General features: G+C 42.9%; 1 protein-coding gene across 1 annotated transcript; it reads right to left on the bottom strand.

The window, feature by feature from the left end:
- Nucleotides 1–280: 280 nt before the first annotated feature.
- Nucleotides 281–2158, bottom strand: LOC130739800 (uncharacterized). The gene has a single exon (XM_057592213.1). The coding sequence runs from the start codon at nucleotides 1969–1971 to the stop codon at nucleotides 484–486; it is 1488 nt and encodes a 495-aa protein (XP_057448196.1). The 5' UTR covers nucleotides 1972–2158; the 3' UTR covers nucleotides 281–483.
- Nucleotides 2159–13980: the final 11822 nt, after the last annotated feature.

The raw sequence follows: 13980 nt of genomic DNA, 5'->3' as shown, positions 1-13980 counted from the left end.
CCATTGGTCCTTCAGGCTTCAGCACAATTTCCACAGCCCATTGTAGGTTTCTAGACTAAGCAAAGCCGATTTTCAAGCATAGTCCCTATAGTAAGCAGGACAATACAGCAATTTTGGAAGCTCCCGGGAAAAAGAAAATTATTCTTACAGCATAAAGCATTAGATGAGCACAGCGATCAGAGACATTTAAATGAAAAAATACAATATCAGATTTCCTGTCTTGCTTATTTGTTGCCCAACACAATAGTGGGGACAAATGTTAAATTGTATAGCATGGCGATTCAACAAGATCATTGGCATTCATAAAAATCAAACCCAGTTCATAGCTTACTGTACAAGAAAGTGTATCAATCTGCACTAAGGCTAAATACAAAACTACTTAATCCAAACTCAGAAAGAAAATAACCAAATCATAAAGAATGTAGACACCGTATTGTTTGTAAATGTTAAACAACTGATAACTGAACATGGCATACACCTAGCTTATAAATGAAAACCTGTCCATCTTCTAAAACTTCTAACATCCTTCCCTTCAGAAACGGCCATTCCTATTCCAACTCTTCCTTCATTTCCAACACCTCTATAGTACAACCTCAACTCATTTTCTTCTTTATCCATTTGAACAAGACATGGGGATCCCACATCCTTATCATCCCAACAACCTCTATCTGATGGCTCCAAAATTGCCTCATCTTGAAGCCTCACCCATTCCTTCAACCCATTAGGAGAAATAGCCATCCCAATGCTCCTCCTTCCATCAGCAGCAACACCTTCATATGCCATCATATAGTTCCCATCAATCCGGTTCCTCATCACACACGGATTCATTGCTCCAAACTCATCAAAAGAACCAGTTTTTCCTCCCCCTATTACTTTCCCCAACTTCACCCACCTGACTCCATCTCTTGACCTAGCAATCCCAACAGCAAAGTGCCCTTTTTCCAAATCAAATGAATGATAATACATCCTGAGGTCCCCATTCTCATGGTAAACCACATGTGGAGAAGAAATAAACAAAGAATCCCAATCTTTCTCAGACCCAACATCAATCAATGCCCCACTATGATGCTCTCCTTCAATCCTAGCCCAATGCCTCCCATCTTGACTAATAGCCAAACCAGGCAATGACTTCAAAACATTCCACTTACCACATTCCCCTTGATTCACACCATCATTGATGAGACACCTATCCGGATTTTCCAAACAGAATTCCATAGAGTGATCAGTAACCTCTGCAGTCTCAGAGCTATAGCCAGTATAGTAAAGCCAATAAACACCAGGAGGAGCTCTAACTCTAGAACTAGACATGATCACCGTCTCAGATGGTCTAACTCCATGAGTATCAAAAACCCACCAATCCTTACCACAATTCATCACAGAACCCACATCAGAACTTGATCTAGAAGGCCCTCCTCCACGCTCCCAATGAACCCCATTGCTGGAAATAGCCAACCCAATCAAACCAGAACATGAGTCCCCTTCAGACCTTCCATGATACCACATGTACCATCTCTCCTCCTCATCGCTCAAAAACCTCTTCACCACCGGCGATCCAATCTCTGCACCGTCCCACGAGTTCGAAGGACCCAAATCAAACACCAACCCTCTTGAACAAGCATAAGAAGAAGAATCCACAGGCGATGAAGAAGAAAACACTACACTTGCTTCGCCTGGTTCTGATGCCTTCTGATTCTGGCTATTAGAAACTGAACTGGGTTCATCGTTTTGCTCGCTGTGTATCTCGCTGTTGGCGCTGGTGTCTGGTTTCGTGGAGCAGCGTAAGAATGATTGAAACTTTGGGGAGAGGGCAGGGTTTGAGGAAACCAAGGATGCCCATGATGGGATTAACGTTGTTGGGATGGTGGAACGTTGGAAAATGGAAAGTTTTGAGATGGGGTTGTGTGGTTTCAAGGAGGGAAGTGCCATTGATGACAATGATGATGATGCTGCTGCTGCTGCTGCTGCATCCATGGGACACGGGTTTGAGGATCAGTTGTGTTGAGAATTTGAATGAGACAAGAATGATGTTTGTGATTATGTGAGTGTGTGTTTGTGTTGTGTGGTGTTAGTTTAACTAGAAATGGAATGAGAGGAGGAGAGTGTGTGTTGGTAACTATTTGCAGTGTGTAATCTGTGAAAACAGAGTAGTGGTGGTGGTGTATAATGTATTTTTAGCCCAACAAAAAGGTCGGAACGTTTTTTGTATGGGATCTCAGATGTTTTCCTTCCACTTTCTGCGCAAGAGAATAACTAACTTGGAAGGAAAACATTTTTTTTTAAAACTACCTATATCATCCCGTCACTCTTCGGACGTTGACTATTTTGTATGACGGATTCGGTTTAGGTCACTATTATAGTTTATAGGACATAGCATTTCGTCGAGATCATAGATACCTTACAAAGGTATTTACAGACAGCTCATTAACACAACTTTTATATCGACGACAGGAATCAAACACTCAACATTCTTATGGAAAGTGTTATGTCATTACCAATTGACCTAAAATGTGTTAGTATAGTTAGAACTTTTATTATGTGGAAATCAAATCAGAAAACTCTTTTCACATAGTTGGTCTTTGTTGGCAACTGAGCTGGCTGTTAGATCACTTGCAAGGAAAGTATAAATCATTAACCCAAAATTCAAATGTGATTTTACTTTTATCGTGCCTCACTTTTCTACTTGCCCTTTGATTTTGGTTGCAACTTGCAATTATGTGTGGTGTAAAAGCAAAAACATAAGAAATTAAGAACAGATAAGCTAATATTATTGGGTGACCCACGATGAGTATGAAGAAAGAAACTGAGACTATGAGATATTTACAAATATGTTGCTTTTGTAGGAGAAAATGGATATAAACCCAAAAAGCATAGAATTTTCTACTATAAGAATCTTTTCGTTTGATTGTGCTCAAGTATAAACCTTTTTGAACAGACAAAGTGTCCCCTGAATAATACCCTTTTCTTATTATAATATTTCTTTTCTCTACATAAAATATTTTGTATAGTGTAAAGTATATTTACAGTCCCTATTAAATGACTAATATTTGATTTTACATTTTAAAATAACTCAAGATGATGACCTGTTTATCTAATTTTATTCTAACATAGATTTGACCCTAATTTAGTACGTGTTACATTGATCAACAGAGAATATTTTCAATTTGTTTATAATTTTTTTTGGTCAATAATTTATTTATAATACAATTATAACAAATCAGAAATAAAGATGACCTATTGGGCCATCTTTGTTTAGCTGTAGGGCTTTGTGGGCCATATTTGCTTTACTGTCTTGGGTTTTGGACTGGGCGGGACATAGCGGGAAGTGCGACACAACGAGCTTCATTGCCCCCCTTAGATGATGGACCCACAAGCCAGCTGGAAGATTCCTTTGGATTTGTCTTATATGTACAGGGATTTGGGCCCTGATTGTCAGGCCCAAATATAGGAAAGGTCCATATCATGACCACCCCCTCTATAAAAGGGGAGGTCATCCACTTGTACGAGACCAACTTTTTCAGCATTAATGAGAATATTCCTTTTATGGTAGTTTTGCTATTTTAGTGCTCTGCTAGGGTTTACTTTCTGTCACTCTTTTACGTAAGCTTGCCCTAGTACAGAACATTGGCGCCGTCTGTGGCTCTGACTTAGCTCTTCCGGTGACAGAAGGAGGAATTGCGAGCCATGGAGACTCGTTCATGCGGCGGGGGTCGACGCGATCATCGCCGGTGCGGTGGTGGTCGACACGGCGGTCGCGGCGGCGGACGAAACAACAACCGTCCCGTACTGGACGAGCAAGAGCAGGAAGCTTCCTCGGAGGGGGTCCACTCAGTGGCGCCGTCGCCAGCGTCATTGGTGCATGCAGCTCCGGGAAGACCTTCAGATCTGATCGCTAAATCAGATCCAGGTGTTCGGCGGCGTTCAACGCCGCCTGAATATGTAAACTTGGAAGATCTTAAAACCACTGCTCCACGGAGAGCGCAAGAGGCAGTGACAGGTATCACGCCTGCGGCTTTGCAACAAATGTTAGATACCTTGCAGAAGGTGCAGTCCCAAAACGAGCAGTTGCAAGCCCAAGTTGAGTATCTTACTCAGCGGCAGGATTTTAAGCAAGAACAACGTCTGGAGGCGGAGGATGTAGTTGAATTTCAACCTTTTGTTCCAGACATAACTAGGGTGGACATTCCAAAGCACCTGCAAACCATGACATTAGACGCCTTCTCGGGCGAATCTGATCCTATGGAGCACCTTAGATATTTCAATACCAAAATGGTGATCGGCGGGGCGACGGATGCGGTAAAATGTCGATTATTGCCCTCCACGTTCAAAGGCATGGCGATGCAGTGGTTCATTCGACAACCGCCCTTCTCCATTGATAATTTCACTGATCTGTCCACGAAATTTCTGACTCAATTCTCCGCCAATAAAACCACAAAGGCAACAATGTTTGATCTTATCAGCATACATCAGCAACCAGGTGAGAAATTAAAAACCTACATGGCACGCTTCAGCAAGATGGCGGTGCAGTTGGAGGATGAAAATCCAGATGTCTGTTTGGCGTCATTCAAAAATGGCCTTCGGGCGGGAGATTTGAATAGAGACTTAACAAGGCGACCGGCAAAGGATATGATGGATCTTCGCGCTCGTGTTCAAGAGTTCATATTAATCGAGCAAGATGATCAGAAGAAACAAGAAAGAGAGGAAGGACGCAAACAGTCTCAGACTGGCGGTGTTTCACAGGAAAAATCCAAGGAGGGAAGGAAACCAGGGTAGCGCAAACCCCCCGTGTACCAAGACCGGGACCATACCAAAACTCTAAACCTGGTTTTCAAAATACATGGCACAGAAATTCACAAGGTCCCACTGCTGCCACAGCTGGTCAGCCTGGTGCTTCGCCAACGCCAGTCCCACTTACTAAGTTGAATGCACCCTTAAGTACCATTTTAAGGGCAGTTGGGCAGACCAACGTTGTGCAGTATCCTCCACCACCACGGCGGCCGCCAGCTAACGTGGACACCAATAGGTGGTGCGAGTACCACAAGGCGTTGGGGCATACGACAGATAATTGTTGGAATTTAAGGCGGGAAATTGATCGTTTGATTAAAGCTGGCCATTTGGCAAACTTTGTTAAAGACACAGCAACGCCGGAGGTAGCTAAGATCACTCAGGGGGACAAAGGCAAAGGTAAAGAGATAGTTGAAGAGTTGAGCGATCCTGTTGGGGAATGCTCATCTATTGCTGGAGGATTTGGCGGGGGTGCAATTTCAAGTAAGGCTAGAAAACGCTACGTGGCGGCAGTACACTCAGTACAGGAGTCGTACGAAGGCGAGTGTTGGGTGAATCATTCCCCTATTATATTTACCCCTCAGGATTTCGCGCATGTAATTCCTCATGACAACGATCCAATTGTGGTGACAATCAGGGTTAACAATTATGTGACAAAGAAAGTATTCTTAGACCAGGGATCTTCGGCGGATATCATCTATGGAGACGCCTTTGATCGCTTGGGACTAAAGGAATCAGATTTGAAACCATACAAGGGAACTTTGGTGGGATTCACAGGGGACCGTGTCAGTGTGCGGGGATACGTCGAAATTCCGACTGCCTTTGGAGAAGGAGAGTTTGTCAAGAAATTTCAAGTAAAGTACTTAGTATTGGCGTGTAGAGCCAATTACAATGTACTCTTGGGGCGAGACACCCTCAACAAGGTCTGCGCGGTCATCTCAACTGCTCATTTAACTGTTAAATATCCCGCCTGCAACGGGAAGGTCGGGATATTGCGTGTAGACCAGAATGCAGCAAGGGAGTGCTATTTGAGAAGCGTGGCGCTCTATGGGCGAAAGGCGGCCAAGGAGAGCCATCGAATTACAGAAATCTTCCCACAAGAAGGATTTAGCTTGGACCCAAGAGACGATGCTGATGATTTTCGCCCACAACCTCTGGAAGAAACCAAGCAGGTGCAAGTCAAGGACAAGCTTCTAAAGATTGGCAGTAGTTTGACAGCAGAACAAGAGGAAAGACTAATCACCCTTCTGGGTGATAATCTAGATCTCTTCGCATGGACCATCAATGATGTACCAGGGATCGATCCCAAGGTGATCACTCACAAACTAGCCATACGACCAGGGGCGACCCCAGTCATCCAACCAAGGCGAAAAATGAGTGAAGAAAAGAACAAGGCTGTACAATTAGAGACTGAAAAATTGATCAAGGCCCGCTTCATCCGTGAGGTACAGTACCCAACGTGGCTCGCCAATGTTGTAATGGTCAAGAAGGCCAATGGGAAATGGCGAATGTGCACGGATTACACAAGCCTGAACAAAGTGTGTCCCAAAGATTCGTACCCACTTCCCAATGTTGACAAACTTGTGGATGGAGCTTCAGGGAATGAACTTTTAAGTCTCATGGACGCTTATTCGGGCTATAATCAGATTATGATGCACCCCTCGGATGAAGAAAGTACAGCATTTATGACCAATCAGGCGAACTATTGTTACAAGACAATGCCTTTTGGTTTGAAGAATGCAGGAGCTACGTACCAACGACTTATGGATAAATTTTTTTCAAAACAAGTAGGCATGAATATGGAGGTGTATGTGGACGACATGATCGTAAAGTCCGCCAGGGCTAGTGATCATGGGGGCGATCTCAAAGAAGCGTTTACCCAGTTAAGAACATATCAAATGAAGTTGAATCCTGAGAAGTGTTCTTTTGGGATCCAGGGAGGAAAGTTCTTGGGATTTATGTTAACATCAAGAGGAATAGAAGTGAACCCTGATAAGGGAAGGGCGATCTTGGAGATGAAAAGCCCAACAAGTGTAAAGGAGGTTCAGCGTTTGACAGGGCGAATGGCCGCCTTGTCACGTTTCTTGCCAATGGCGGGTGACAAAGCGGCCCCGTTCTTCACATGTTTAAAAAAGAATTCAAAGTTTCAGTGGACAGAGGAATGCGAACAAGCTTTTACCAAATTGAAAGAAACATTGGCCACATTACCAGTACTCTCCAAGCCAACACCAGGCGTTCCCTTAGTGCTCTATTTAGCGGTTACTGACAAGGCGGTAAGTACGGTGTTGCTCCAGGAAGAAGGAAAAAAGCAGAAAGTTATATATTTTGTGAGCCATACTTTACAGGGGGCAGAATTGCGGTACCAAAAAATTGAAAAGGCGGCTTTGGCGATTCTGAAAACTGCAAGGCGCCTCAGACCTTACTTCCAAAGTTTCCAAGTCAAAGTTAAAACTGATGTTCCCTTAAGGCAAGTACTTCAGAAGCCTGATTTATCAGGGCGATTGGTTAGCTGGTCAGTGGAGTTATCAGAATATGACATACAATATGAGCCAAGGGGCCAAGTCACAGTCCAGAGTTTAATTGACTTCGTGGCGGAATTAACACCCACTGAAGGAGAGAAGACTCAAGGAGAATGGGTCCTGTCTGTGGATGGATCCTCTAATAACGCTGGAAGTGGGGCGGGAATAACAATTGAAAGTCCAGATAAAATGATCATTGAACAGTCTCTCAAGTTCGAGTTCAAGGCGAGCAATAATCAATCTGAGTACGAGGCTCTGATTGCCGGCTTAAGGTTGGCCATTGAGTTGGGAGTCCAGAAGTTATTTATCAAAGGAGATTCGCAGTTAGTGGTTAAACAAGTGAAAGGCGAGTACCAGGTGAAGGATCCGCAACTGTCCAAATATTTGGAAGTGGTGCGCAGATTGATGATGGAGGTCAAAGAAATCAAAATAGAACATGTCCCGAGGGGACAAAATGAGAGGGCTGATGTGTTGGCGAAGTTGGCAAGCACAGGGAGATTGGGCAACTACCAAACAGTCATTCAAGAAACCCTGCCTCGCCCGAGCATTGATTTGGTAGAAATAAAGTTGAAAGCTGTAAATTCAGTCAATGAGGGCGAGCTACCTTGGATGGAATCGATTAAGACCTTCTTAGAGAACCCACCAAAGGAGGATGATTTGAACACGAGAACAAAACGCAGGGAAGCCAGTTTCTACACACTGGTGGATGGTGAGTTGTATCGGCGGGGAATCATGTCTCCCATGCTCAAATGTGTCGATACCAAGGACGCCCTCGGAATAATGGCGGAAGTCCACGAAGGTGTGTGTTCTAGTCATATCGGCGGGCGATCCTTGGCAGTAAAAGTGATAAGAGCAGGATTCTATTGGCCAACCATGAAGAAGGATTGTTTGGAGCATGTTAAGAAATGTGAAAAATGTCAAGTCTTTTCTGATTTGCACAAGGCTCCACCAGAAGAATTAACAACCATGATGGCGCCTTGGCCGTTCGCCATGTGGGGGACTGATATCTTAGGACCATTCCCTGTAGCGAAGGCACAAATGAAGTACATCATCGTGGCGGTTGATTACTTCACTAAGTGGATAGAAGCCGAGGCGGTGGCGACTATCACAGCTGCCAAGGTCAGGAACTTCCTGTGGCGAAGGATCGTTTGTAGATTTGGGGTCCCCATGGCGTTAGTAATGGATAATGGGACCCAATTCACAAGTAGTGTTACCCGGGAATTCTGTGCAGAAATGGGAATCGAGATGCGTTTTGCCTCTGTAGAACATCCCCAAACCAATGGGCAGGCTGAGTCGGCTAACAAGGTTATCCTGAAAGGTTTAAAAAAGAAACTGGATGAAGCAAAAGGGCTTTGGGCGGAGGAACTACCAGGCGTTCTTTGGGCATACAACACCACGGAACAGTCAAGCACAAAGGAAACCCCGTATCGTTTAACTTATGGAACTGACGCCATGCTCCCAGTGGAAATAGAAAACCAAAGTTGGCGAGTGGCTCGGTTTAATGAGAATGACAACGGGGAAAATCTGATAGCAAATCTGATTATGTTGCCAGAAGAACAACGGGAGGCACACATACGAAACGAGGCGGGGAAAGTAAAGGTTGCAAGAAAATTCTCAACAAAAGTCGTGCCAAGAAAAATGAGGGTAGGAGACTTAGTGCTCCGAAAAAATACAATACCCGATAAACACAACAAACTTTCACCCAACTGGGGCGGGCCTTACAGGATTATTGGCGATGTTGGAGGAGGAGCTTATAAGTTGGAACAACTAAATGGCCAAAAGGTTCCACGAACATGGAACGCCTCTCATCTAAAGCAGTATTTTAGTTGATAAAAACAACAAATGTAAATGAAGTCGCACTCTTTTTCCCTTTCTTTGGAAAGGTTTTTAATGAGGCGACATTTGTAATGAAGGGACAATTGTTCCCATACGAAAGAAAATTAATGAAAAGATCATTTCAACAGAATCGTGTATATTTTTTAATTTATATTACGAGTTCATGCAATGCAAATCGTATCAAGGTATGCAATACCGCGAGTAAACCTTTCGGAATAAGAGAGTATCGCCTTCAAAAGTTAAAAGCCTTGGCAATTCTAGTGGCCACTAGAAACCAAGCCTCGTCGAAAAATCGGCTAAGGTATGTAAACCAAAGTAACAACGAAAGTTAGAAACAACTAAAACAACGAATGAACTTAAAATGATATCCATTTAAAGTAGGGAAAAGGGGGCGACGCCCATACATGATTGAAAAGGAAAATAAAAGACAGGGCAATGCCCAAAGAAAAATTTCAACTTCATAAAAATAAAAACAAATTCAAGCCAGGTTCTCGTTGTTGGCGTTATTGCCCTGGCTTGTCCCAGCTTGAGGATCTTCCTTCTCTTGATCCTCATTCCTGTGCTGCTCATTCCCATCCTCGCCATCTTCTTCAGGCTCACTCTCATCATCGAATTGGGGAAGGAGGTCGAGGCTAATGTCATCATCACCAACTACTTGACCATCCTTGATCTCCTTCAGCCACCCAATGCGGGAAAGATCAAAGCCCGGCTCAACTACACTGATCTGCTCTTTGGCCGCCAGAAAGCCTTGGGCATATTGGAGAGAAGCACGCCCTATGATGGAAGCATTCATGCGATCATATTTCTTTTCCAACTTTTGATATTTGGCTTGAATGGCAGTGTGCTTGTCATTTATGGCTTCTTTAAGAGACTTGGTCTTTCGAAGAAGCAGGTCCGAAGCAGCCAAGTCTTCAGTTAACTTAGCACACTTCTCCTCAGCAGATTTCAGCTTTTTGTTGGCAGTCTCAGCATCAGTTTTAGCCCGCTCATAGGCTGTCTTGTAATCAGCTGCCTTCTTCTCAAAACGGTTCTTGGCTGAGATCATCTCCTTTATACACTGAGCCATTCCCGCCACAGTGCTGGCGGCAGAAAGGGCGTGATGGATCGCCAAAGAAGCAATGTTGGGGGGACCTTGACCCGAAACATCTTTGTGGATCCGGTTGTCAAAGGTACGGGTCATAAAATCCAGCCCGTTGAAGTGAGGATCATTCAAACTTAGCAAAGGGGGAGGAGCCTCGCCACCAATGGCTGAACTAGGGCCAGCCTGGCCAAATGGAGTTGGCGGACGATTGATTAGCGCACTTGAATCTTGTTGAGGGGGCGGGACATTGTCATGTCCCTTCTTTTTCTCAGCCGGATGACTTTTTGGATCGAGAGTCGATTGGTGGAGAGGCTTACCACCAGCAGCACCTGAAGTTTTTTGACGTTTAGGGTCCCTGACGTTGTCAGAGCCCGAAGTACCTTCATTCTTCTTCTTTTGCTCAGTTTCGGCGGCCCTCTTCTTCGCCGCCGCAGCAGACTGGGCGAGGTATTCCTTCATCTTGAGTGGGTTCGCGTCAACCTTGCTTTTTCCCATCGTAGCTGTATGGAAAACACCAATTAGACGAGATACATGAACAAAAAGAAAAACAAGTTACGTGCAAAGATTATAAACTTACTAAAAAATTGATTTAAAGTGCCGGATTTCGACGCCTCAATCAAGTTGTGACCAGAAATTACTGGTAGTGTGCGGAGGTAATCGGCGACGCCTTGTTCAGATTCATCCAAGGCGTCGTATGAAACGGATATCTTTCGGCGAGGATTCTTTGTCCAGTAAAAAGGGAAGAGAGGGTTATTGTCGGAATCTCGGAACAAGTTCTTTATTTCGGGCGACTCCATAACTTTAAAGTATTTTTTCTGCCATACTTTGTAATGGCTTTTAAGGGCGGTGAACCGACTCATGTTCTTACGGGCTAAAAGTGGAACCCATTTCACAGAAGTAGGTTTAGTGGTGACTGATTTATAGAAAAGGAAGAACAAAGGATAGGTTGGAGTGAAACTCAAGTGTTCACAAAGAATTTCAAAGCAGCGGAGAAAACCCCAAGCGTTGGGCTGGAGTTGGCAAGGCGCCACATTCAGAAAAGAAAGAACGTGACATATAAATGGCGAGAAAGGAAGTTTGATGTTCAAGTCTAAGAAGAAATAGCCATAAACAAAGAAGAAATCGGGCGATTCATCGGCTGGTTCTTTGCGCAACAGAACACAGTCATCGTCGCCACATGGGAGGACATTCAACAGATGATCTTCATTATTCGAGGTGGCGGGATTTATCTTCGTGAAACCTTGAGCAGATATTCGAAGCGAATTAATGCTCCCAACGCTGCTCCAGACAGAACGCAACAGACATTTATCTTCAACTAAATGCACGTCAGAGCGCCATTCAGGTGAAGACAAATCTCCATTAGAGGAGAGAATTGAGTCTACAGAACCGGCGGGACCAGAATCATCATGGGTAGAAGGCGAGGAGTGAATTTCAATTATAGAGGGGGCGACAACTTCCTCCTCCGTAGAGGGTGAAGAAAGTTCTAGGGAAGAAAGGCTAGCGTTTGGTAAAGACATGCGAGGCAGTTTCATAAACAGAAGAAAGAAGATGAACAAACTAAAAGTAAAAAGAAGATGAACAGAGTCAAAAGAAGAAAGAAGATGAGCAGAGTCAGAAAAAAGAAGTAAACGAAGAATCTCAAGAAAGAGAAAAACTAACCAGGGGAAGAGCTGTGGATTTGAGAAAGGAGAACGTCGGCGATAGGGGAGCACCGCGCAATGACGACGGCCGGAGGAAGAAAAGGTTCACCGGAGTTCAAAGAAGAGAATGAAAGCTGCGGTGAAAAGGTTTTCAGAACAAAAAGTTTTAAGAAAGTGAAAAATGAAAAGTGAAAAGGGGTTTTTATAGAGAGAAAGGAGGAGAGAAAATGAGTGGGGGAAGATCGTGGGTTTGTGGGATTTGAAACTCGAAAAGGTAGGAAGCGAAAAGACATTACTCCTCGAGACGCACAACTGAAAATTGCATTTATAACAAATGATGACGAAATCCCGGAAAAGAAGGATACGTGCGTCAGTTGAAAAGACGTGGTTGACGGTTATGATTAATGGCGACATATCCTTGAAACGGCAACAAAGGTGGCGAAGCGTGAAAATGGCGATGTAACGACGAAATTAAAATGGCGATGAACGAATAAACAATAGAGACGAGCTACTAGGTAACATGATGAAGACATTTCGACTCATTACTCGAGTCTCATGTCTTGGGGGCATGTGGACTGGGCGGGACATAAAGAAGATTATGTCCCGCCCAAAATGAACAATAAATGATTGAAGATAGCCATGGCGGGAAGTGCGACACAACGAGCTTCATTGCCCCCCTTAGATGATGGACCCACAAGCCAGCTGGAAGATTCCTTTGGATTTGTCTTATATGTACAGGGATTTGGGCCCTGATTGTCAGGCCCAAATATAGGAAAGGTCCATATCATGACCACCCCCTCTATAAAAGGGGAGGTCATCCACTTGTACGAGACCAACTTTTTCAGCATTAATGAGAATATTCCTTTTATGATAGTTTTGCTATTTTAGTGCTCTGCTAGGGTTTACTTTCTGTCACTCTTTTACGTAAGCTTGCCCTAGTACAGAACAGGTTTCAATTCAGTTATTTATTTCTCATTTCTTTTACACTTTTGAGGGATTTCTTCACCACAAAGTTTTTTTTATTAAGTTAATTAATCACCTTCAAATGAAAGATAACACTTCAAATTGAGCAAAACGAACCAACACTGAACTGTTTCAGGATTAAGGATAGAGTGCAAGAAAAAATAAGGTGCTTGAATGGAATTAGACAACTCTCTCACTGTGCTGTTTAGAAAAGTAAGTTGGAATAAATTAAAAGTATAATAATTTATATTTATGTTTAGATAAATTTATGCAAAAAGAAATTTTATAGAGTAATATGTGAAATTGTTTATGAATAAAAACCTTAGAGCTAAAGTCCGTTGAGTGAGCAGAAAACTTTATCTTATTTCAGTAAAAGAGTGAACAATTATCTTATACATCACATGTTCCCCTTATATAGTTGGTGAACTCACAACCCTAATAATAAATGCATTGAATGGGTTGATTAGATTACATGACTTGGGGAGGAAATCAAGGGAAATAATAATAACTGCTTTGACTCTTCTTGGGGAAAAAAAAAGGGGTAAATTTAGACTCCACTTCATGCTTGGTTGTCTTCCTTTTGGGTCTTCTTACTTGGTTCTTGGGTCGTCCTGCTTGGAGACACGCTCGACTCAATCCAAATCCATGACGGTCTATAAATCTCACAATTGATTATCATCTCAATAGCATGAACTAAGTATCTTTAATGTAATTATTCTTTTAAATATCAACTATCGTGCATCAATTATACCAAAAGATGAACTAAGTATCTTTAATGTAATTATTCTTTTAAATACCAACTATCATGCATCAATTATACCAAAAGCTAAGTTGTTGGATAAAGATACATGAATATTCTCACACATAAGAGTCCACTTAGGCTAGAAGTATAGATCTTGAAATTCAACACTATTTTATTTATTAAAGAAATTGAAGCAACGATCAAACTCTAGACCACTTAGTCACAAGAACAAATTTCTTAAAGTTATGCTATTATTAGGTAAGGACATAAAAGATAATATTTGTAATACTTAATTATCTAAAAGTAGTTCTGCTTCAAGAAAAAATGATTCTGAGGTAGCCAAAGGGAATCAAACAATGAAACAAACAAACACACACTGACTTCTCTGTTTGCATGAAACCAAGTTAAGAAAACTAC

The sequence above is a fragment of the Lotus japonicus genome, chromosome 2, assembly GCF_012489685.1.
Source record: "Lotus japonicus ecotype B-129 chromosome 2, LjGifu_v1.2".
NCBI lineage: Eukaryota > Viridiplantae > Streptophyta > Magnoliopsida > Fabales > Fabaceae > Lotus > Lotus japonicus.
Note: the sequence above shows the minus strand (reverse complement) of the source record. Positions and strands in the feature narration are given on the sequence as shown.

Coding starts and splice junctions, on each gene's coding strand:
- LOC130739800 (XM_057592213.1), bottom strand. CDS start 1,971: ATGGATGCAGCAGCAGCAGCAGCAGCATCATCATCATTGTCATCAATG.